This window comes from Phaseolus vulgaris, chromosome 6 (genome assembly GCF_000499845.2).
Source record: "Phaseolus vulgaris cultivar G19833 chromosome 6, P. vulgaris v2.0, whole genome shotgun sequence".
NCBI lineage: Eukaryota > Viridiplantae > Streptophyta > Magnoliopsida > Fabales > Fabaceae > Phaseolus > Phaseolus vulgaris.
The window spans coordinates 11,295,168-11,321,169 of NC_023754.2; the positions used below are offsets into that span (position 1 = coordinate 11,295,168).

Consider the following 26,002-nt stretch of genomic DNA (forward strand, 5'->3'; position numbering starts at 1 on the left):
GGAACTCAATTGAAAATATAAAAAATTCGAGTACTCAGTAGACCAAAAAAGTTTAATATATAGTCAATTGAAAATACTCAAATTTATGAAGAAATTGAAACTTGATTAAGCCTAAAATTATTTTTCAATGTACAAGTAGTGTCAATAAAATGATCTAGAACCATTGAATAAAAATAAAATGAATAAGAATAATAAGAAATTAAGAGCAAATATAAAACTTAACTGCTTTGCAAGTAAATCAGCTCTGGTCTATATATTTATAAATATTAAAAAAAGTTTATACAATAAGTTCAGATTCGCATGGCAAGCAATGCGAGGTTCATATGAACATGGGTAGGGTTAACCTATACATTTTCTTCAAAAAGTTTCTCTAAGCAAATTATTTTACTGTCTCTTTGCCAATGTCTTCCTCAAGCCTTTGATAATCTTCGCAAACCAAACCAAGTTCATAACTGATAGCACCACTGGCACAGCAACAACTAGTATCTGCCCAAAGGGCTGCATCTGCTCTACCTGTTGAATAATTCGACTAAGCTGTAATTCTTACTCTTACTAACCACATTGTTTTTACCAGAAATAAGATAAAAATTGTTTTCACCTGTCTCCAGATACAAAAAAGGGGCCATTTATTTTTATTTTTATTTCCTGTTCTCACTTTTTGATTATAAGAATGTCATTTTATTTTCAATTTGGTTCCTGTTTTCTAAGATTTTTACTAGAAACATTGAAAGCAGCTTTTTTTCCTTAAATTTGCTGTTTCCTAAGAAATCTTTGTAAATAGACATAAAATGTAAGTGAACACTCCCTAAGTTATCCAACAAGGTTCCAAAAAACCTAAATTCATTACACCAACTTTACCATTTGGCCTCATTAGATTCAACAATCCTCCTTCTCTCCAAATGGAAAGCGTAATTACAATTTTAGTTGATAATGACAAGTAGAGTTTAGAAATTATCAATGTGAAACAAATAGATCCATGATGAAGGCCAGTAATCATCCAAGACAATAATGTGCAGACATATTTTGAGTTTTAAAAGGCCAAGAATTGAATGTCAAAATCTGCTACCAAGAAAGCACTACACAGCAGATTCAGGGTGCCAACAGTTATTATTACCTGATGAAAGTGCAAGTAGACGTGGTAAAACATGTATATGAACAGAAGTATTCTGGCAACCTGCAGATGAACCATTTTGGTAAGCAACCCAATAAGACAAGAACATGAATTCTACCAAACCTTAATAAATGTGATGCCAATGTAAAAACTTTTACTGTTAGTATACTTTAATGAATATGTGTTTCAAACTATTGACTCACCAGCCAAGCAATGAATATTACAATCCCATTGATAAGATAAGCTCTGGACTTTTTCATTCCAGCTACATCAAGATACCTTCGTAAACACCACAACGTTAACAAAGAAAAATAATTGAGTTACTAGAATTCAATTAAAAGAGAAAAATTTACCATCTCAAATTGATCCCTGGAGTAGTTGTCTCAGAGATCAGGACCATGAACGTGTAAAGCTGTCCTTCCCCACTAAACATTGCGTATGCTACTGCTACTAAAGACAACAGATGATGAATCACCTGAACCAATGTTAATATGAAGTCAGGTTAAATCCCGACCATAATCATCTCCACCATGGTTCCTATCAAGTGAAATATCTTAAAATTTGAATAAGATAGTTCAACTTTATAAGACAGGTTGGATGAAACTTTGCACGTCAAAAAGATATTATCCTTACATACTCATATCCACCAAGAGAAGGAAAAAACCATAATATCATCCCTAGATCAGAAACGAAGTACCCAACAGAAGCCTGTTACAATAATAAATATCAAACATAAGAAATAACGACTTCACCAGATAAAACAAAGTGATGCAGATCACAAAATGGTTATTGAATGTATCAGGATAACCAAGAAGATAACAATTCCAAAGGTCGATCTCAATCATTTCAAGTATAAAATATAATGAATATCTGAAAAGGGAAATATTAGGAGAATACTAACACCAAGAAACTGAGAAGAGCTACGCAAAAGAGACTATAGAAAAGACAGAATAGTAAAAAGAATATGTCTCACAGGCTTCTTATTGCATGATTAGTTATGTAACAAATGTATAGAACCATAGCAGGAATGCTGTGTTCCATTGCCAAAGTTTATTTCTCTTTGGATTTGGACTTGCAATTATAAATAAACCTTCTCCAACACTTCCTGTGACGGGGGTTTGGAAATTGCACATATATGAAATTAGGCAAAAATCTTGTTAATCTGGACAAACAATGAATTTGGAGTTCTCTTGTTACATTTTCTATTTGACATTCAATAAATTTTGTTAAGAATGTTTTCTAAGCATAATAAACTTATAGTATCTCCATCCAATAAAAACCTTTAGGAGGAGGAATACGCTGGCAGCTAGGAATCAATGGGCATCATTCAGTGTAACTGAACAGAATATTAGCTATAGTTATTCAGGTAACAAACTAGAGGGGAGTTTGTTATAAAAGAGAGGAAAACAATGAGAGAAGAGTAGCTTATATTTTGAGAATTCATTGGTAGGGCAGCGGTCAAGGTCTCTCAATTTCCTGGAAGCTTACTATCTTGAGAATTATACCCTATTGAGTCTCTATTCAGTATCACATTTATAATAAGAGAAGAAATTTCTGAAATGAAGGTTTCCAATGTGTTTCTGAACTAGCATCTATTACAAACCATTTATATTGATTGGTAATCTGTGGTCTTTAGATGTTATGTGTTGTTCTTTTGTGCCTTTAGATGTTCTGTCATGGAGCAAGCTTTTCTTGTATATGAAACCAAGGTCCGTCATTGGAGAAGCTGCTAAATAAACTGTGCTTGAACGTGTGGCTTCATTGATGCAACATGCATTATTTTCTCAGCTATAGAATGCGACTTCTTTATCATCTCAGGATGAGATTCTTTTGTTTTTTTTCCCACCATGTGAATTTACAATATTTGAATCTGCACTCCAAGTTACTAACCAAAATGTTAGACACGATTGTTTAAATTTCCATGGAAAAAAAATGCTAATCAACTGATTCTAATTATGTACAATTCTGTTGGTCATATAGATTAAAATCAAACTAAACTATATCCTTGTTCTATTCATTACTAAAATTACCTTCAAATTGACATAACCTCAAGGCCTTATACATTATCATAAGTCAGACTTGTAGTGGTAAATTGCATATATTTAATAGACAATCTACCATTAATCTTAACAAATCCTTCTTTATAGAGAATTTAGTTTTTTCTTTTACTATCACAATCAAGCTATATATAAAGCTCACCAAGTGAAGTAGTTTTTTTTGTGTGTGGAGTGGAAAGAAGTCAGTAGCTTGTCTGCTTTTCACTTTACTAATTCTGTAACCTCGAAACTTAATGAAAAGCAAAAGTTACACTGGACTCAACTCAAATACTTGTACGTACAAAATCACTTGAAATGATCCGATGCCCATAAAACAAATATATATAGTTTCTAAACAAAGCCCCATCTAAAGATATGAAGGAATAAGAATATAGATTCCATAGTTCAACTCTGATACCACAATAGTAGGAAAAGAAATTCAGATTGCTCATACCCCCAGTGCAAAAGTTGACAATGAAGAGCTTCGAACAGTAATAAATTCAGGAGAATGGCTGTCCCAAAACAGATTTGAGCAAAACACAAAGTACAATGATATAGTTGTTATAAAAATGGCATGCGTAGTTGATGCAGCACTGCACAAAGAACAAAATTTTATTAACATCATGTTTCACTGAGCAAAGAAGAAGAGCTTTTCTACTCTATAGTATCCAATCACCGGTTATTCCACTCAATACGTTGGACTTTGGAGAAGCTGGAATAGATCTTAAAGTAATTAGAACCAATAAGCTGAGTAAGATCGAAGACCTGAAACACAGGAAAGGAAATTATTAAAGATAATGAAACCATGATTACTTTAATGTGTCTGACATTGTTGAAGAAATCAGAATGACAACATTTTACAAAAGTAGATACCATCTTGCAAACTAACATGCCACTGATAATAGAAGTATATGGAATCAGAGAGTCTGCTAGTAAATATTCCTTCACAAACAAATTAGCCCTGTTCTGGTATAATTTGAATGTCATGTTTTCTTCGGAAGCCATTGCAACACTACTCTTTGATTGAGAAGCCTCTTCAAAAGAGTATACGCTTTCTTCTTTCCACCTCCACTCACCTATTACATGAACAAATGCAGTTTGAAGACAAGATATTGAAAATAGGATACATCAAAACATGGAGGTTAAGGATCACAACAAGCTCCAGAAAAGTTATCAGTGTCCATGGAAAAAGACAAATGAAAACAGGAGAGTGGCACGTGGTTAAGCACTGGAAGAGCTTTAGACACGTCACAATTCTTTCAAAACATATTTTTTCACAAAAATGACAATTTGTAATTTTAAACATGGCCTCCCCAAGATTCCACAAGATTTTTTCTTTTCTACTCTCGCACTGATAGAAAATTTCTACTTACAAGTTACAAATCTGTCTAAAGACACCAATTAAGTGATTACTTAGAAAAAGCTTAAGTTTTTTCTAGATGAAATAAGGTAAGCAGGGAATAACAGGATAAGGTATCCTCACTATAGAAAACAACCAGAAAAATTAGCATTAGTGAGAAAGAGCTTTACAATATCTCTCAGCCTGCTTAACAAGGTGATTCCCAGGACGAAACCACCCAAGCACATCAAAGAGAATAAGCCATGAAAACTATCTTCTCCTTGATCCTGACTGTCTGTACACAATAAATTTTCACCAAAAGATCAAATATCTAAATTCCATTTTCCAAATGCAGCTGCTCAGCATTGTGAAAATAAATAACAAAAACTAACAGCAACAATATCACTAATCCTCCAACTAACAAAAGCATAGGAAAACCATTAAAATCTCATTGCAAGAGAATGAATTATTCATTTTGAGATGCTAGAAGGAAAAGGAGACTCTAATGTGCTTCAATCATGAACTCAGTTTATAAAAAAACAAAAATCAAGTATGATTAGTCACCACTCCAAATAACTACGCCCATAAATGAATCAAGCTAGTGCTCTGAACATCAGTTAATAGTAAACTATGCAAAGCAGATAATTCAAAAATGAATAAATAACAAAAATGATCCACTCAAAGTTACGGAACCATGGAAAAAAGATAAATACATGTTCAAATCAATAAATCTCAAGGCCAAAAAATCATATAGTAATAAAACTTCAACGTTTTAAATTGACATTTTGCAATTAATAAAATCGTAAAGAAATAAATCACAAACAAAATCGACCTTTTAAACTACAGCATTACTCTCCAATTTAAAACCCTTTTAGGATTCCATTATATTCCAACAACTTGCACCATCTGAATGTCCCAATCAACAGAACATGAAATGTGAAATTTCTGCATTTGGAACAAGGATCAAAACATCGTACCCTGTGGAACGATGCTGTGCAGTGGAGGAACCCAAGCTATGGAAGAATCGAGATCTTATACTGCGTGTTTTGAGATTCATTCAGAAACGCGTAAATTAATTTGGGGAATTATAGAAACCCTAGAAAGACGAACATGATCAAGTTATTAGATTGAGATGCCCAACAGAATCGTTACATAACCGCCAACCGTTATTTTTGTGTTTTTTTTAATATTTTCGAGAATAATAGAATACTAAATTACTAAGGCATTTTTATTTATTTATTTTAATCCCTAATTTTTAGTTTTACCCATTTTAGTATTTTTTTAGAGCAAAATGACCTTTGCCCTAATGATAGGTTTATATATAGTTTGATGCAGAATTGGAATATAATATAAGGTTGAATATTACATATTACAATTGTTAATAAGCATTGTTTCTACCAAAATAGAATAAAATTACATTTAAGATTGAAAAGGACTAGTCAATCAAAAGATATTTTATTTTTGTTTGAGTTTAATATGATCATTGTAGTAAGATCATAATTGGATATTGCTAGATCTTTCCATTATCACAGTGTGATCACTGAACATAGTAAAGCTATAAATAAAAGTAAAATCATATGTGTTGGCTTAAATATTTGTATATTATTAATCAGAAACTATTTTAATCATATTTATCCAAACTAGTTAATATAAAATTCAATAAACTAAACTAATATTAATTAATTATAAACTCTAATATTAATTATAAAATTTTATTAATTCTAATTATAAACCCTAATATTAATTATTAAATTTTATTAATCTTAATTATATAACTAAAATAATATTAATTGTAAATCCTAATATTAATTATAAAATTTCATTAGTATATTAATTAATAATATAACTAAAATAATACAAATTATGAATTCTAAAAAAATTCTAAAAATATTTCAACATTAATTATAAAATTAAATAAATAAAAACTAACGTGGTAGAGTGCAAACACATAATAACGAGGAGGGCAAGAACGGAGAAATCAAGGATAGTAACGGAGGAACCAATGACCGCGGAGGAAATAAAAAAATAAAGAATTATGAAGTTTTAACTAGAGATAAACAACCTATGACAACTAAAACACAATATTAGTAAAAAAATTGAAAGAAAAAACAAATAAGCGCAGCAAATGAGTGGCAAAGGGTGTACCACCAGCGACGGATCAAAACTCAAAAAACCAGTGAAAATATAGGGAAAGATGAATTCAGAGGGTGAATAAAAAAGTTCATAGACTACGATTGTCCACTAAAATGATCGTGTCTTTAGTGGTGACGATTCCCTTTATAACTATTGTCTATGCCCCTCAAATAGGTGATGGTTCTCTCATATAATCGTTGTTTATTCTCTCTCGCTTAATATAGATGATTGTCCTCTCCACAATCGTCACCTATATATTCACATTATTTACAATACTGCAGTTTTTGGACGACATATGGCTTTAAACATTTATATTGTCAGAATACATTATCTAATCATCAATTATTACTTATTGTACATGTGTGGTCTAATTTCACACAAATACCTAGTCATCAAATTGTTTATACCCTAATTCATTGATATATGACTTACTTAAGTTATAACTGAAGTTTACATATATCATTATCAAAATATTCTTCTAAAACTCAATACCACATTATACTTTATTAATCATAGCTCTTGATAATAGTTATTTCAACAAATAATTCTAATTATTTCATATCACTATCATCATCATTATTTCTCACCTTTTTTTTCATCTATATTCATATTATTATAGAAATTTATTATAATGAAAATGGAATAACATGAGAATTACTTGTTCAAAAGACTAAAACAAGTAAAACAATGTTTTAAACATGGAAGAACATGGCTTGAGCGACATCTTTCTACGTGAAAGAAAATTGATATGTCTACAAGGAGATATCATTTGAACGACAAGACTTATCACTCACTACAAGAAAATCATGAAATAAAAACCAATCTTTAGAGACAAAAAATAATTAGTTGTTATAGTGACTAAATTAGAAACCATTTTAGAGATTAAAAAATTTTTAGTTTCTAAATTAGTTTTTATTACTGTTAAATGGTTTCTAAACTGGTGTTTAATTAGCAACCAAGGTTTTTGCTACTAAATTTAGAATCTAAATAATTGGTAGCAAAAACCTTGGTTGTTAATTAGACACCTATTTAGAAACCATTTAATAATAATAGAAACTAATTTAGAAACCAAAATTTTTTTAGTCTCTAAAATGGTTTCTAATTTAGTCACTATAGCAACTAATTATTTTTTGTCTCTAAAAATTGGTTTTTATTTCATGATTTTCTTGTAGTGACTTTATCAAAATTTTAGCACATGAATGTGGTATTCCTAGAAAAAAAAAAAGCAATTGACTTTCATCGTTTAAAAGACCAATATGTTATTTGAGTAATCACACCAATATGTCATTTGATCAATGACACTATAAAAGGAGAAATAATTTATATAACTTATTTCTCACTTAAACTAACATTTGGTTGCTTAAGCCGGGGAGGTTTGGGTAATTGACCTCTTACAATGTGTTAAATGTAATCACATAGGTTTAGTTACACCAAACATAACAAACTAGAAATAATATATTCAACTAAACCAAGACTTATAATTTTATTCAAAACATATATATCATGATCATTTTATAAAAAAATTCTAATAATTTCTTCTTTAATAAAAGATTAATTTGATTTTAAATGAAGTTACTTAAATTTACAATTAATTATAACTCAAACAAAGTTTCAATCATTCAACCCAACTCAATTATTAAATTCAAACTTCACATTGTTAAAACATCATATGAAATAGAAATACTCTAATAAAATTGTCAATATAAATTAGGGTTTGTCGTTTACTTGTTATTGTTACACCAATTAAGATAAACGTGAGTTAGATTTATAGACCTAAAAGTAACTTGCTTCATAAGGAATCTACTCTAAAACACTACAAAAAAGTATGTATTTGTGGTGGTTATTTTTGTATAAAGTGATGTTTATAACTGGCACAAAGTATAATATGACGGTCTATTTTAAACCGCCACAACACACGTCATATAATACCTTGTATAAAGTGAAAATTTCAAACGAGTAATATATGTTAGTTATAAATGTCGTAATTTTCTAACGTAAAATAAAGAGCTTTTAAGCACTACTTTATACGTTATAGTACAATGTTTGTAAGCACCAGTATTATATTTATTGAAGATGAGAAGCTTTGATGTGCCAAATTCAAGTGAAGCCTGAAGCTATGTGATGTTTTAGGTTTAGGTTTTGCTTTGGGGTTTAGAATCTTTGTAAGATCAGTTTTGAATCTCAGACAAAGCTCATTTTAAACTGTTTTTAAAGATTAAAGTGTTTTTCCATGCAAAGGGAAAAACAACTGATTAAAGTGTCGAGATAATTAGTTGTTTGTAACTTAGCTAGCAAAGAAGGTTTTGAAACTATTTTATAACTAACAAGAGCATTAAACCAGTTAATTCGTGGTTTTAACCGATTAAATGTGTGTCCTTGTAAACAGCATTTTGAAAATCTGTTTTAACTGATTTGATTGTTTAGATTTTCTTTAACGTTAGCATTTCAAGGATTATAAATATGTTTTTGATTCAAACATTTAAAGATTGATGAAACAGAAACATTTGAAACTCTGAGTTGAGATTGATTTGAGAGATTACAAAACTGCATGTGAAAGGTTTTTAGCAAGATTGCTTTGTGCTTTGCTGTCTTTCAAAGAACTGATCAATAGGGTGTTGGTGTATTGTGTTTTACCAGGTGTTTTCTAATCTTGTTCAAGTTCTTGTATGTTCATATAACATTTTGTATAACTGTGTGAAATCCTGTAAAGTCAGTGTGATTCTGGCTTGAGGTGGTTCTTGTGTACAAGGAGGGTGAGTAGGCTTTGTGGGATTCAAAGTCACTTTCTTGTGTGTGGTGTTTGTGTAATCTGTGATTGGTTGCATAGTGAAAACTCAGTGGTTTGACTGAGGACTGGATGTAGCTGTGTGATAGAGTGAACTAGTATAATGCCTGTGTGTGACTCTCTCTATCCCTTCTCTCTATATCTGTTTGTATTTTTTTCACTGTCATAAACAACCGGTTAAACTGCTATTTTAACCGATGATAATTATGCTTCTGTTTCTGTTTGATAATTTGATTAGCTTTCTGAATTGCTTTTCTGGATTGATTGAAAAAGTTTTATTCTAAGCCAAGTATTTGTGAAAATAGTTTGAAAACAATTCACCCCCCCTCTTGTTGTAGCCATCAAATCTAACAATTGGCATCAAGAGCAAGGTTCTTGAAAGTTATTCAAGTTTTTTTATTTCTGGTTTTTGAAAATTTTGATGGCTGATAAAAGTTTTTTTTGGGGAAGGTGCCTCTTTGAACAAACCACCTTTGTTCTGTGGTCAAAACTATCCTATTTGGTGCATAAGAATGAAATTCTTTATTCAATCCTTAGATAAGAATATTTGGAATGTTATTTCAAATAATTCCTAAGTGCATATGCCTGAAATTAATTAATCTTCTAAAGAACATCTTGATTGTGTGGCACAACATATTATTGTGTCTGCTCTAGACTCTGATGTACTGCTCAAGATTTCAGAATGCACTACAGCTAAAGGAATGTGGGACAGACTTGAGGAATTGCACACAAATCCAAGGAGTGACTTGGTAGATAAAGAAGAGTCATTTGCTGGCTCAATCTCTTCTGAAAATAAAGTGGAAGTCTGCTTAATGACCAAGGGAGAATCAGAATCAAGTCAAGTACGTACAACCTCTTCTAATAAGTGTGAAAGTTATTTTCAATTGCTTGATGCTTTCCCAGAAATACATGAAGAAGCTAAGAGATTAACTTTTTCAAATAACCGATTGAAATGTGAAAACAACAAGTTGAAAATGAAAATCACAATTTTGGAAAAAGACTTGAATCAATCAAAAACTGATTTAGAAAATTCTAATTTGATGCATGAAAAATCCTTTTGCAAATGTGATTCAAATTTTTGCAAAAACTGTGAGTCTCTTCAAGAAAAAGTTTTATATCTTGTGAAAACGGTTGATGCTATTTTGAAAGGAAAAACAAATTTTGAAAATGTGTTGGCATCCCAAACATGTGTCTTTGAAAAATCTGGCTTGGGTTTTAACCCCCAAAGCAAACAAAGTGGGTGCACAAAACCTTTTTCAACCTTCACTCAAAAACAATCGGTTAAAGCATCGAAACAACCGGTTGTTTGTTGTTTCTATTGCATGAAAAAGGGATATTCTGTTAGGTTTTGCAGAATCTGAAATTTTTCTGTACCTAAGGGTATTCTGAAATGGGTTCCTAAAGAGACTAATGATTCTTGGAAACACATTAACACCTATGGGCCCAAATTCACAAGGGGACCAGATTTGGCAACTGGATTTTGTTTCTTTTGTAGGGATGTTTGGAGAGAAAACAACACCTATGGTATCTAGACAGTGGTTGTTCAAAACATATGACAGATGATGCATCCAGGTTCATCATCATTTCTCTTAAACCAGATGGTCATGTAACCTACGGTGACAATAACAAGGGAAGAATTCTTGGCAAAGGTACAATCGGTAACGAAGGTAGTTTGCTTATTCATGATGTGCTCTATGTTGAAGGTTTGAAGCACAACTTGCTTAGCATAAGTCAGCTTTGTGATAGAGGTTATCAAGTGACCTTTAGGACCAACTCATGTGAAATTCGCTTACCTAATTCAAAGGATGTTCTTCTCATGGGTAAGAGATCTGACAACATTTATCTACTTGATATATCTAGTCATGCTTCATTAGATTGTTTCCTATCAAAGCATGAAGAATATTGGTTGTGGCATAGAAGGTTTGCTCATATTCATATGAATCATCTAAATAAGCTTGTATCAAATGAATTGATTTATTGCTTACCCAAACTCATATTTGAAAAAGAACATATGTGTGAAGCATGTCAAAAGGGGAAACAAACTAGAAAATCTTTTCCTTTGAAAAGCTGTGTTTCAACTTCAAAACCCCTTGAACTTTTGCACATGGATCTTTTCGGTCCTTCTAGGACTATGAGTCTTGGAGGAAATCTATATGGTCTTGTTGTTGTAGATGACTATTCCAAGTACACTTGGACACTCTTTCTACATACAAAGAAGGATGCATATTCAGAGTTTAAGAAGCTTGCAAGGAAACTTCACAATACATGCTGCAGCAACATAGGAGCTATAAGAAGTGATCATGGAGGGGAGTTTCAAAATGAAAAGTTCATTAGCTTCTGCAACAAATTGGGGATTTCTCATAACTTCTCTGCACCAAGAACACCCCAACAAGGAAGAACAGGTCTCTATAGGAGCTTGCAAGGACATTCTAAATGATTCTGGTATACCGAAAATGCTCCTGGGCTGATGCTGTGAGCACTGCATGTTACATGATGAATAAAGTGTTGATTCGACCTATACTGAAGAAAACACCTTATGAGTTGCTGAATGGGAGAAAGCCAAATGTGAGCCACCTAAAAGTCTTTGGTTGTAAGTGTTATGTCCTTAACAATGGCAAAGAAAGCTTAGGTAAGTTTGATGCTAAATCAGATAATGGTATATTTCTGGGTTACTCTCTTAATATCCATGCTTATAGAGTCTTCAATAAAAAGCTTATTGCTGTGGAAGAATCCATTCATGTTATTTTTAATGAGACTAAAAATTGTGAACAAGTTGCAGCTAAGATCAATATAGAGGAGGATGATCAAAACTTATTTTTAAAGAATCTTGACAACATCACAGAAATTCAACCGATTGAATCCTCGATTCAACCAATTGAAACTCTGCAGCAGGAAGATCTACCAAAAGATTGGAAGGTTCCTAAGGATCTGTCCATTGACTACATCATAGGTCAAATCGACCGAGGAGTTTCAACCAGAAGGCATGTAGCAAAGTTCTACAATCACTCTGCATTTGTTTCAAAGATTGAACCTCAATCAGTGTGTGAAGCTTTGAAGGATGAATTCTGGACAACAGCTATGCAAGAAGAGTTAAATCAGTTTGTAAGGAATGAAGTCTGGACTCTTGTTCCGAGAACCAATCAAATGAATGTGATCGGTACCAAGTGGGTTTTGAGAAACAAATATGATGACTCGGGCGTCATTACAAGAAACAAAGCGAGACTAGTGGCCAAAGGATACAATCAAGCTGAAGGCATCAACCTGTTGGAAGTGGGGGAGTTCGAAATGTCAATGATGGGAGAACTCTCATTCTTTCTCGGCCTACAAGTTAAGGAATCTGAAGGAAGGAATCTTCATATGCCAATCAAAGTATTGCAAAGAAATCCTTAAGAAGTTCGAGATGGAAGCTTGCAAAGCAACATCAACTCCAAATGTCAACTAACTGCTACTTAGAAGCTGATGAAGCTGGACTAGAGGTTAATCAAACCATGTACAGGGGTTTAATAGGTTTACTTCTTTATCTAACTGCAAGGAGACCAAATATTATGTTTGTTGTGTGTCTATGTGCTAGATTTCAGTCTTGCCCCAAGGAATCACATCTCAAGGCTGCAAAGAGGATCCTGAAATATATGAAAGGCACAATATCCATGGGCTTATGGTATCCCTCTCTTTCTCCTATACATTTAGTAGGTTATTCTGATTCAGATTTTGCAGGTTGCAAATTAGATAGGAAGAGTACAAGTGGAACATGCCACTTGCTTGGTTCATGCCTCATTTCATGGCATAGTAAGAAACAAGCGTGTGTAGCCTTATCCATTGTTGAAGCTGAATACATAGCAGCTGGTAGCTGTTGTGCGCAGATTCTATGGATCAAACAACAACTTGAGGATTTTGGAGTAAAGATGAGTAAAGTTCCTCTTCTATGTGACAATACAAGTGCCATTAACTTGACAAAGAATCATATTCAACACTCGAGGACAAAGCACATTGAAATAAGACACCATTTCATTCGTGATCATATAGCCAATGGAGACTGTGAGGTCAAGTTTGTTTCCACAAAAAGGCAACTGACTGCTATCTTCACCAAGCCTTTATCCAAGGATAGGTTACACTCTTTACGAAATGAATTGGGAATTCTTGATATGCATGCTTTATCCTAGTTATATTCTATTATGTTTTGTCTATTTGATGAGATAAATAGGGGGAGAAGAGTTGAGAAAGGTTGTTGGAGCTGTAATGTTCTTCTGCTATTGTATTCTGGTTTTCAGTAGAATTTCAACCGGTTATCTCTGTATTATTACTGTACCGACCAGTACTTGAGCATTGTTGACCACTGGTAATGTTGGTACCACGTAAGCGGGTCCCATGAGCGGCGTGGGCCAGTATCTCGCAAAGAACGTGCGCCAAGGAGCCAAGAGTGGTCAGACATCGGTCATCAGGATGTACCGACATGCCACTAGACAGTGTGGAGAGATCGGACATCGGAAACCCAAATAGTAGAGCTGGGCCACGAGAGGTGGACCCCAGATCACACGCCAGTTATCAGTAAGGGAGAAGCTTAGATCACGAGGGCCCATGCGTGTAGAGTGGATGACGCATTCAGGCGTAACACAAAGTGTAGAGCCACTAGAAAGATATGACCTATGAGGGTCACGTCCAGGGGTGAGCTGCATGCACGGCACGTGAACAGCTAGGGCACTCCCAGAGGCGAGTGACCTTAAAGATCAGGTGCACGAGGAGGCACCCAGGTGGCCATCCCGTCAGAGGTTGCACTCCAGTTAGGGAACCCACGTGCTAGGTTATCCTGAGAGTAAGGTAACAACATTGTTGGGCCCGCCCCATCAGAAAAGCCCATTTCGGGTAAAGAGGAAACCCTAGTTTCAGTTTATAAATAACAAGGTAACAAACTTGACAAGAGACAATTCCCTTGCGTCGCTAAACACACACACAGTAACAGTTACACAGTTTTGGTGTTTCCTAGCCCTAGTACTAACTTGAGTGTCGGAGTGCAAACGACCTCTAGGGCGCCCTTTTTCTTTGTGTTTTCAGGTGTTCATCACAAGAAAGGCACGTGCAAACACAAGGATTCTGGACGTAGGAATGACGTAGGCGCACGAAGGCGTTTCGAGTCAACCGGCAGGAACAATTACCGATTGTCCTTATGCAGTTTTTGCTTATTTTGAAATCTGATATATAGTGCATATCTTTTTGGACTAGTCTATTCTATGTTTGTTCAGTGTTTGCAGGTTTTAACAGATTCTAAACAAGGAACATTTCTAAAAGCATCCCAGGGATTTGTCTCAATCAAATAGGGGGAGATTTTTGAAGATGAGAAGCTTTGATGTGCCAAATCCAAGTGAAGTCTGAAGCTGTGTGATGTTTTAGGTTTAGGTTTTGCTTTGGGGTTTAGAATCTTTGTAAGATCAGTTTTGAATCTCAGACAAAGCTCCTTTTAAACTGTTTTAAAGTTTAAAGTGTTTTTCCATGCAAAGGGAAAAACAACCGATTAAAGTGTCGAGATAATTAGTTGTTTGTAACTTAGTTGGCAAAGAAGGTTTTGAAACTGTTTTATAACTAACAAGAGCATTAAACCAGTTAATTCGTGGTTTTAACCGATTAAATGTGTGTCCTTGTAACAGCTTTTTGAAAATCTGTTTTAACTGATTTGATTGTTTAGATTTGCTTTAACGTTAGCATTTCAAGGATTATAAATATGTTTTTGATTCAAAGGTTTAAAGATTGATTAAACAGAAACATTTGAAACTCTGAGTTGAGATTCATTTGAGAGATTACAAAACTGCTTGTGAAAAGGTTTCTACCAAGTTTTTAGCAAGATTGCTTTGTGCTTTGCTGTCTTTCAAAGAATTGATCAATAGGGTACTAGTGTATTGTGTTTTACCATGTGTTTTCTAATCCTGTTCAAGTTCTTGTAATTGTTCATATAACATTCTGGATAATTGTGTGAAATCCTGTAAAGTCAGTATGATTCTGGCTTTAGGTGGTTGTTGTGTGCAAGGAGGGTGAGTAGGCTTTGTGGGATTCAAAGTCACCTTCTTGTGTGTGGTGTTTGTGTAATCTGTGATTGGTTGCATAGTGAAAACTCAGTGGTTTGAGTGAGGACTGGATGCAGCTCTGTGATAGAGTGAACCAGTATAATGCCTGTGTGATTCTCTTTATCCCTTCTCTCTATATCTGTTTGTATTTTTTCCGCTGTCATAAACAACCGGTTAAACTGCTATTTTAACCGATTATAATTCTGCTTCTGTTTCTGTTTGATAATTTGATTAGCTTTATAACTTGCTTTTCTGAGTTGATTGAAAAAGTTTTATTCTAAGCCAATTATTTGTGAAAATAGTTTGAAAATAATTCACCCCTATTGTTGTAACCATCAAATCTAACAATATCAAATTATGAATTATTGTACATTAGTTATAATTGTCAAAATTCAAGTATTAAATATTATAATTTTTAATATTTATTGAACTTGTTTTTATAATTTAATTAAACTTGTTTTCATAATATAATTAAACATGTTCTCATATAATTAACCATGTTTTCATAATATAATTAAACTTCATAAATGTTAATAATTGAGTAATATAAACAAATTTATAATCAAAACAAGACTTCATTCATTTATTGATATATCACTACAAGAAAATCATGAAATAGAAACTCATTTTTAGAGACCAAAATAATTAGTTGCAATAGTAACTAAATTAGAGACCATTTTAGAAACTAAAAAAAAATTGGTTTCTAAATTATTTTTTATTATTGTTAAATAGTTTCTAAATTGGTATCTAATTAGCAACCAAGGTTTTAACTACCAATTATTTAGTTTCTAAATTTGGTAGCAAAAACCTTGGTTGCTAATTAGATACCAATTTAGAAACTATTTAACAATAATAGAAACTAATTTAGAATTCATTTTTTTTAGTTTCTAAAATGGTCTCTAATTTAGTTACTATTGCAACTAATTATTTGGTATCTAAAAATTGGTTTATAGTTCATGATTTTCTTGTAGTGTATCAAAGTTCATATGTCATATCAAATATATGAAACTACAAGTTCATGAAAATGATAACTTCAAATTTTCAAAATAACAATTGTTCCATATTGGGCATAGTACAAGCACATCTTAATTTGTCTTGCTCCCTTTGCTTGATTAATGTGAGTTGATTTTAGGATTGCACATTTTAGAGGTTTCACTTTTGTTTGAGTTTGAGATTATCAATTATGCTGAGAAACCCAAAGAAGATTCCCACTTGACACGAACTTAACCAAGTGGTTTAAGTAAGTTTGAAAGTTCACTTCTAAAGGGCAAAGAGAAAAACACAAATATAGGGACAATGATGAAGATAACTTGCAGAAATAAATGAACACAAAGATGAAGATAACAAGATAATGACCGAAATTAAAGGACATGAGTTTATGTAATGTGAATTAATGAGCTGAAAATATTATGATGTCATTGTAAAGTTCATTGATATTTTTAGAAGAAAAAACAAACATCTCTTCAAAAACTGAATTTCCAAAATACTATACTCAAGAAAGTCAATAGAATAACATGACAAGGAAATGAAAGTTTAAATAAAATAGATACTCAACAAAGTTGCTCTGTTTGAACTAAATAATACACAAATAATTTATAGAAACTCTTGAAATATGTTTGTTATTATGGTTAAATATAGAAAAACTAATGCAGAGAAAATTCTGACAATGTGTTTAATTGTTTTATTTATTACTATATATCTGTGTGTGAGTGTGTATGTTTAAGAACATGCACTCACTTTTTCTTTTCACCAATCCATATGAGATCTGAAAATCCTAATGTAAAATATAAATATTCCCAGTTCCTAAAATCACCCAAGAAAACATATCAGAAATGCATAAGCACGATCCGTCATATCCAATCTCCATAAGCTCAAATTTTTCAACAATTAATATACACAAGTTATGTTATTCATATTATGATCTATTTAAATTTTCTACATTAAAAAATATGTGAATAGAGAAGAAAGAACAAAACAAATTATCAAAATTTCCTTTCCTTTTTATCACTGGTTTCAATTTAGAAACCTATGGATTATGGGTTTAGGGTTTAGGATTTAGCATTTAACGTACTTGCAACTACCAAAATCTCAAAAGCATACTTTCTTTGACATATATGGATACCTTTCTTAGTTCTAGCTACTTCTAATGCTAAGAAGAAAGGTCTTTGATTTCAAAAGCATCATTTGGAGAACTTTTCACTTTATTGACCTCATTCATATCATTTCCAGCAATAAGAATATCATCAACATATATGAGGAGAGCCATAAAGGAGGTTTCAGTGTTTTTTTATAAACATTGAACTATCAGCTTTTGAATGAACAAAATTAATGGTAAGAAGAAAGGAAATGAGTTTATTGTACCACTGTTTATTAGCTTGTTTAAAGCCATATAAAGACTTGGTTAGCCGACAAACCTGATGAAATTTCTTAGTGATGACTCCAGGGGATTATTCCATATATACTTCTTCTTGTAGATCACCGTGTATGAAGGCATTGTTTACATCTAACGGTTCTAGATGCCAATCCATGATAGATGCAATAGCTAAAATACTTCGTATGGTAGTAAGTCTAGTTACTGGTGAGTATGCTCCATATAATCAGTTCCTTCACGATGCGTATATCCTTTCGTTACAAGCCTTGACTTGTATCTCTCGATGTGTCCATTAGCTCTTCGTTTAATTTTATATACCCATTTGCAACCGATGAGCGTTTCATTAAGAGGAAGATCCATGGTTTCCCAGGTCTTGTTGACTTCTAGTGCCTTAATTTCCATCTCCATAGCTTTCATCCATTCAGGGAATTCTTTAGCTTCTTCATAACATCGTGGCTTAGTTTGTGTTGAAATAGATAAAGTATACTTTAGTTTCCATTTTGACAGTTTTTAATAAGAAATAATAGAACTGAGTGGGTAGAGTACCTGATGTGATTCCACTAGCCATATAGAGAATGATTCTTGACATTCTTAGGAATCACCTTGAGTTGGACATTATAGAGGCACTTTTCTTAGAGTTGGATCATTGTTCTAAGACAAGAACTCACCAAAAACTAGTACCAAATCCCAAACTCATTTGGATGTTCCACATATTGTCAAATTGAACCAACAAAAAGAGGTAACACTAAGAAGTACCGAACAGAATTGCATAAGAACACATTTGAACCGAACAAAGTGAAAATTAAAAGGCAAGAACAGAAAATAGGTGCTGGAAAAACAGAATAGCCGAACCAAACAACAAGACAACAAGCTTAGAACAAAGAATTAACAAAGAAGAAAGGAAGGAGAGAAGAAATGCTCATGAAGATGGAAGGATGATGGATGATCTCGCCACTAGAAGTGTGGAATGCTCCTAGATGAGAGTGATGCCGCCACTTGAGGACTCCATTGATCCATCAAGATAAGACTAGAGAAGAAGGCTCAAAGCTCTCCAAAGTTCACTCAAAATTTGAGTAGAGTTTTCTTAGATTAATTCCAATATGAAATTTACAAAGAGAGCACCTCTATTTATAGCCTAAGGTGCTGAAATGTAAGCTACACAAATTCAAAAACTCCCTCCCAAAAAGCTTCTAGAATTTGCGCCTAAAACAAAGCATGAGGAAGGTGTGATCCTTTCTCTCACTTTGGCACCTCCTTATTTACTCCTACACCTATCTACTAACACACCCCCCCCCCAAGACTCTTAACTAAAGACTAAAAGATGCTTTAACAATAGAGGTTTCTAATGTTTCCCTCTAAGCACCTTTCTAAACAATATTTATTTAAAACTTGGCCTTGCCCTTCATGGGATGGTCTTTGGGCTTTTGTGGGCTTTGGCCTTCTTGGGCTTGGGCTTGGGCTTTATCTTTGGCAAAGATTAACAAGAAAAACTTTAAATGTGAAGGCGAATGATCTTGTTCTTCATTATAAAAAGCCACCTTTAGTTGATTCTCATCAGTACCTTATCATTGTTTCTGAGAGTCTTGTAGCATGGTGTTGCCATGATTTGATGATGGTAATCTTCCATATATGTAGGTGTTTTTCTTTCTCTCGTAGATCGTCTCAGAGTCTCATGTTCAACTTGTTCTTGGCTTTGTCTTTGTTCTTCTTGTTCTTTTAAGTTCTTCTCAATTGCAATCTTCTCAGGATCATCACAGTGATACCTCATTGGATCATTGGTATCTTGTTCAATGACTTGCTTATCCCTTTCTTTTAAATCATAAAAGTAAGTCTAAAAAAAAATCACATTTCTTGATATAAAGGTTTCTCTGGAATGCACATCCTTGACAATATAACCTTTTGTTCCTTGTTTGTAACCAAGAAAGATGCACTTTTGTGCTAGGATCAAGTTTGCTTTTTGTTTTGTTCAAGAGTTGAAGCAAAACACAAACAACTAAACACTTTAATATCAAAAAGATCAGGCACACAGTTATACAGAAGCTTGTAAGGACAAATATTTTGAATAACAAGTGAGGGTAAACTTTTTATTAAATGGACAACATGCACAACAACAAAGGACCAAAAAGCACTAAGCAAATTCGATTAAAACAGTATGCAATGAGTAACATTAAGAACATGCTGGTGTTTTCTTTCAATAGTAGACTTTTGTTGTGGCGTTTCATTACATGAAGTTTGATGCATTTTGTCATGCTTATCTTAGAAATCCTTCTAGCAAAATTCTTTTTCGTTATCAGTCCAAATAGTTTTAATATCTTTATTAAATTGACTCTTAGCATAAATGACAAAACGTTGCATATGCTCTCTAGTTTCACTTTTGCTTTTCATTAAGTGTATCCACGTGTATCTGCTAAAATCATCTACTATAGTTAAGAAGTACATGTGTCGGTGTATGGAGGAAACACCTAGAGGACCCCATATGTCTATGTTCACAAGATAAAAAAACGCATTGGCTACCAGTTTTGCTAAGAGGGAAAGGAAGCTTATGTTAGAATATATGGCCTTAAACGAGACGGGGGTGAATGGTTTAAGAGGGGTTTTTGAAAACTGTTTCAGGTTTAACAAAATTCTTTGTGTAAATCCAGAACAGGAATCAAGTTATCCAAGAATTTAAGCAATTATACAGCAAAGCAACAAAAAAACAATCAGTTGTTTATTCGAAACAATCGGTTGTTTATATTAGCAAAGCTTAAAACAAAATTTAAATGAGTTCAGGGTAAGAGAGAAATACACCAACAGTTTATACTGGTTCACTCTTAAGCCAAGAGCTACATCCAGTCCCCAAAATACCACTGGGTAATCCACTAAGCAATCAAACCAGATTACAAAACACAAACCACCAATGTAGTGTGACCTTGAACCCTTCAAGAAACACACTATCTTTGGCAAACCACACCAAGAGTATTGATCTTGAACACCTCAAGAGCACGCAATACTCCTTGGCAACACAACACCAGAAATACAATAGGTTTAGAAAGGATTACACCTGATCACAGTACAAACTGAATTGAATACAATTGCAATCATATTCCATTCTCTCTTGAAAACCCAAAGCTTGATGTGAATCTTGAAATCTTAGAATCAAATCTCTCAAACTGAATTTCTCAAAACTGTTTTCTTTCTTGTTTGAAAACATAAACAAACTATTTATATTTTCTAAAGATTGGTCAAAGCAATTAATGAAGGAGCGTATTCAGTTGAAAAACATTTAAAGCAAATTCACCATTCAAAACATAATTCTATTAGGATTTTCAAAGAAACAATCGGTTGAAACCACGAAACAACAGATTGTTTGGCTTGATAGTTAAGTCAACCAAACCAAAACAGTTTTCAACCTTTTCAAAACTCCTAAGAGTAAAACAACCGGTTTATTCAACAAAACAACATGTTGTTTTTCACTTAGTTGGAAAAATACTTGATTTCAAAAAGGTTTTTAATCACATCAGTTTTAGATTCAACAAAGGAGTGGATCACACTTTATTCTACCCAGATCCCACCCAAACACAGCAGCAACACCGACCTTTCATCAAAAACCTTGGATTTGGATTCTTCAAAGCACTTGATCACTCTTGATCAACAATCTCCCCCTATTTGATCAAGACAAATCCCTAGTTCCTTGTGTTGATCCTGATTGAATCTGAAACATCACCTGCAAAACAAAAAGCTATGCAATCCAGAGCATCTCTCATAGCAGGTTATGATCATACATCAACTAGTTTTCTGCATAAATCCAAAAGCAGAAAAACCAGCCAAAACTAAACAAAAATCAGCTCCATACAAACCAATAATGCAGTAGAAACTTAAAACAAAAATATAGCAGAGTTATAACAGTTTGTAGGACAACACAAAAACCATATTCTCCCCCTATTTGTCTTCACAAATAGACTTTAGGAAGAGATGAAAACAGAATAGTCCAAAATAAAGCAATACACACATAGAAAGAACAATAAAGACTTGACTTCCAAGCTTTTCAATCTGTTGTTTTGTGATATCAATCGATTGTTTTTCTTCAATCTTCTTTCCCATACTGCAACTCAAAAATCTGATTCTGAACAACTTCAATAAGTTAATCAAAGGTCAGAAAACGTGTATCCATGCTTTGAAATTTGTTGTCAAAGTTCTGAAAATTTGTAACACAAAGATCATGAAGATTCCTTTGGTTTTCAACAAAGCTATCTAGCCTATTGACCATGTAACTCTCAAAGGAAAACATTGAAGGAGTCCTATTTCCTTGATGTCCAACACTTGTTCCAGCACCTAAGTCAGTAGCAGGTTGATCTTCATTTTGAACATTCATATCAGCACCTTCAGCAACTTCTTGATCTTCTTCATCATGTTTGGCATGAGCACCACTTGAGAAACCACCATAATCACCATCCTTACTTACCCATCTTCCATTGATCTTGGTAAAACCCATCTTGCTTAGTGACCCATTGTTCACTTCATGTGTTGATTTCACCAACTCAGATGTTTCATCATCAAGATTCACTTCAAAATAGTTTAAGAATTTAGAAATCAAGATAGCATAAGGATAATAATAATCACTTAACCTCATAAATTTTTGCATGTGTTCCTTGATGATATGGATCCAATTGATCTTGACTTTGCTCATTATGCAGTATATGTAGACAAGATCTTCCTCAGTGAAAATAGAATGGTTGCTCCCTCTTGGTGTTAGAATCCAAGTGACAATGAGAGCCAACAATCTTTCATTCAATTTCAACCCTCCAACCGAACAAGTTCTTACTTGTGCATGAGGATTCTTCAAACAACTTTTGTAATATTGAATTTTGTTGAAGTCTTCCACCACACCATTGTTCCCTTAGTGGATTCTCAAACCAGCATACTTTAGGCCAGTCTCAATAGCCCACACTTCATGAGTGATCTCCATATCCACACTTGTGAAATGAGAGGCAAGATTGTTACCTTCAAACTTTAAGTTGGTGTAGAAAACCCGAATAAGATCCGGATAGATGTTCCCTTTCATGTCTAAGAACCTCTTCAACAGTTGTTCTTTCAGAAGACTTCTCACATCAGCCAACTTTTGACTCTTCAACCAGCTAAAAGAGACAACTTTTGGATTGTTTATCACTTTTCTACTTGTTTCAAAGCGATATTTCTCAATCAATTCATTGTCTCCTGAAAACCAGCCTTCAAAACGTCCTCTTGATCTTACAACTCCGGTTTTAATCCTTTTTTATGATGGAGGAGTAGGATCCATGAAACCAAAATGTGAGAAATCAGAAAAACAGAGGAAGATATGAGATGCAGCAAGAGATATGCCAATGGGTTGTTTTTGTGTAGAAAAACTGTTGTAAAGGGTTTTATAGCAAAACAGAAATCCTCTTTCATCCTTTGGTTACAGTGGGTTTCAGTCTTCAAGAAGAGGAATCTAGTCCAATCTTTGCACAGAACCACGTCAGCCCTTACCAGAAAATCACATGGTCAGCACATGTGGATTTGACTAGTCATAAAGGCACTTGAATTTCCTAGATATGGAATATATTCCTTTTATGACAAGAAGCAACTTTCTCCTTAACCAAATCAAACCTCATGACTGCTTTATTGACTCATAATCCCTTTAGAAAATAAATTTGTAACAGATAAAATTCATAAATAAATTAAATCAATTTTATGCAGTGCTGTCAGAGAAGAAACAATCGGTTGTTTCGAGAAAACAATCGGTTGTTTTTCTGCAACAGCAACAGTGTTTGAGATTTAAAACAAAACACTATGAAGAATCAAAATGTAATTGTACATATACACATAGATGAAGATTTTAGCATGAGTTTATAAGAAAAAACAAAGACAAAGAAAGTCTTATCCTTTTGTCATGAAGTCCCTTCAATGAGTCATTATTTATGATCAAGAATGCTTCTTTTGGCTTTCAAGACACCTTGAGCTGGTACAAAACCTTAATTTAGTTCTAGAAAAAATCATTTTCTTTCAAAAGCTTGATCAGATAACTCAAGACCCCATGCTTCTTTTAGTATCCCTGCAACACAATGAATTCAAGCAACAAGATTTGGTCCCCTTACAAATGTGGGTCCTTTGGATTCAGTTTTATTATTGGAAACATCAGAGTCTTTGGGAATCCATCTCATAATACCTTTAGGAACAAAATATTTCCTAATTTTACAAAATCTAACTGAGTGGCCTTTCTTCATGCAATAAAAGCGTGTAACAACCGGTTGTTTCGATCTTTCAATCGGTTGTTTTTCTGGCACTTTTGAAAAAGGCTTTGAAATCCCATTTTTCTTGTTTTGAGGATTAAACCCCAAACCAAATTTTCCAAAAACACATTTTTGGGATGCTAAGAAAGTTTCAAAGTTGGATTTACCCTTTGAAAGTTTATCCACAGTTCTTACAAGATAGTGGACCTTACTCTCAAGAGTTTTACAATTTTCACAAGCTATAGAGTCATACAAGTGAGAAGAATTTTTGCAATGCATTTCAAGATTTTCAAAATCTGTTTTTGACTTTTCCAATTCTTTTTCAAGAGTTTTGACTCTATTTTCAAGCCAGTTATTCAACCCTTTCAATCAGTTGTTTGAGAGAGTCAATCGGTTAGCTTCTTCATGAGTTTCTTTAAAAGCTTGAAGTAATTTACTATAGTTTTCAGCATTTAAGGAGGCACAAGAACTTACACTGCCTGAGCTGCTTGAATCGTCATCTCCTTCAGCAATCAAACACAGATTGGCTTTTTCATCTTCACTTGATGAGGAGCTTGATGAAGAGACTTCATTTTCATCCCAAGCAATATAGGCTCTTTTTGACTTCCCTTTCTTTTCTTTATTGCTTGACTTCTTTTCCTTGCCTTCTTTATTTGGGCAATCAACTTTTATATAACCAAGTGTAATTGTTAGAATTGAAATCACTAGTTTTCTTGTTTCCATACCTTTCTTTTTTGGATTTCTTGTTGCAATTTCTCTTCAAGAATTTGCTGTACTTTTTGGACAGCAAGCTAAGATTTTCTTCCTCACTTTCATCACTTGAGTCTTGCTTATTCTTATGCTTGGCAGCTTTCAAAACAATGTTCCTTACATACTTGTCTTCACTTTCTTGAACATTGAGTCTATTCATCTCTAATTCATGTTCTCTAAGCTTTCCAAACAAGGAGGTTGTAGTCAAAGATGTCAAGTCCTTTGATTCCGAGATAGTCGTGACTTTAGGTTGCCATGATCTATCAAGACACTTAAGAATCTTGATGTTCAACTCCTCTTTGTCAAAGGTTTTTCCAAGACTCATTAGATGGTTGATAATGTGAATGAATCTCTTTTGTACTTCAGTAATTGATTCTCCCTTGAGCATTCTGAACATTTCATACTCTTGTATTAGAGTATGTTTCCTTGCTCTCTTCACATCATTTGTTCCTTCATGGGTGACCTCTAGAGTATCCCACATTTCCTTAGCAGATGCACATTGTGAGATCCAGAAAAATTCATCCGAGTTCAAAGCAGAAGTTATGATATTTTTGGCAATGCAATCAAACTTGGCTTTTTTATTTTCAGCATCAGTCCATTGGGACCATGGTTTTTCAATAGAAGATCCATACTTTTCAAATTTAGGAATAAAATTGTCATTTTCAATTGCATCCCAAATTCCTTTATCAAGAGATTCAACAAAGATTTTCATTCTAACTTTCCAAAACTAATAATTCAAACCACAAAACAAAGGTGGCCTGTTAATTGAGGCACCCTCCCCCAAAGGTAGTTTTTCAGCCATAGAAAAAAGATTTTAGGATCAGACTTGAATATTTTTCAAGTACCAAGCTCTTGATGCCAATTGTTAGAATATATGGCCTTAAACGAGAGGGGGTTGAATTGTTTAAGAGAGGTTTTCGAAAAGTTTTTCAGGTTTAACAAAATTCTTTGTGTAAATCCAGAATAGGAATCAAGTTAGCCAATAATTTAAGCAATTATACAACAAAGCAAAAAAAAAACAATCGGTTGTTTCTTCGAAACAATCGGTTGTTTATATCAGCAAAGCTTAAAACAGAATTTAAATGAGTTCATGGTAAGAGAGAAATACACAATAGTTTATACTGGTTCACTCTTAAGCCAAGAGTTAAATCCAGTCCCCAGAATACCACTAGGTAATCCATTAAGCAATCAAAC

General features: G+C 33.4%; 2 protein-coding genes across 6 annotated transcripts; one reads left to right on the plus strand and one right to left on the minus strand.

Annotated features, from left to right (window-relative positions):
* Positions 1-226: 226 nt before the first annotated feature.
* Positions 227-5,607, minus strand: LOC137831102 (uncharacterized). Of its 5 annotated transcripts, none has more exons than XM_068638632.1 (10): positions 5,464-5,607; positions 4,678-4,781; positions 4,021-4,223; positions 3,824-3,912; positions 3,602-3,740; positions 1,745-1,819; positions 1,465-1,586; positions 1,315-1,390; positions 1,115-1,174; positions 227-513 (listed from the first exon to the last, which is right to left on the minus strand). In XM_068638632.1, the coding sequence occupies exons 3-10, from the start codon at positions 4,150-4,152 to the stop codon at positions 385-387; spliced, it is 822 nt and encodes a 273-aa protein (XP_068494733.1). In that variant the 5' UTR covers positions 4,153-4,223; positions 4,678-4,781; positions 5,464-5,607; the 3' UTR covers positions 227-384. The 5 variants fall into 5 exon arrangements, with proteins under 5 accessions (XP_068494733.1, XP_068494738.1, XP_068494734.1 ...); XM_068638637.1 differs by having other exon boundaries at positions 1,315-1,376; positions 5,464-5,605; XM_068638633.1 differs by having other exon boundaries at positions 5,319-5,529.
* Positions 5,608-12,835: 7,228 nt separating this feature from the next.
* On the plus strand, positions 12,836-13,564 carry LOC137833373 (secreted RxLR effector protein 161-like). Its single transcript, XM_068641724.1, has one exon. It carries the CDS (start codon positions 12,836-12,838, stop codon positions 13,562-13,564), a length of 729 nt encoding a protein of 242 aa, XP_068497825.1.
* The last annotated feature ends 12,438 nt before the right edge of the window (positions 13,565-26,002 follow it).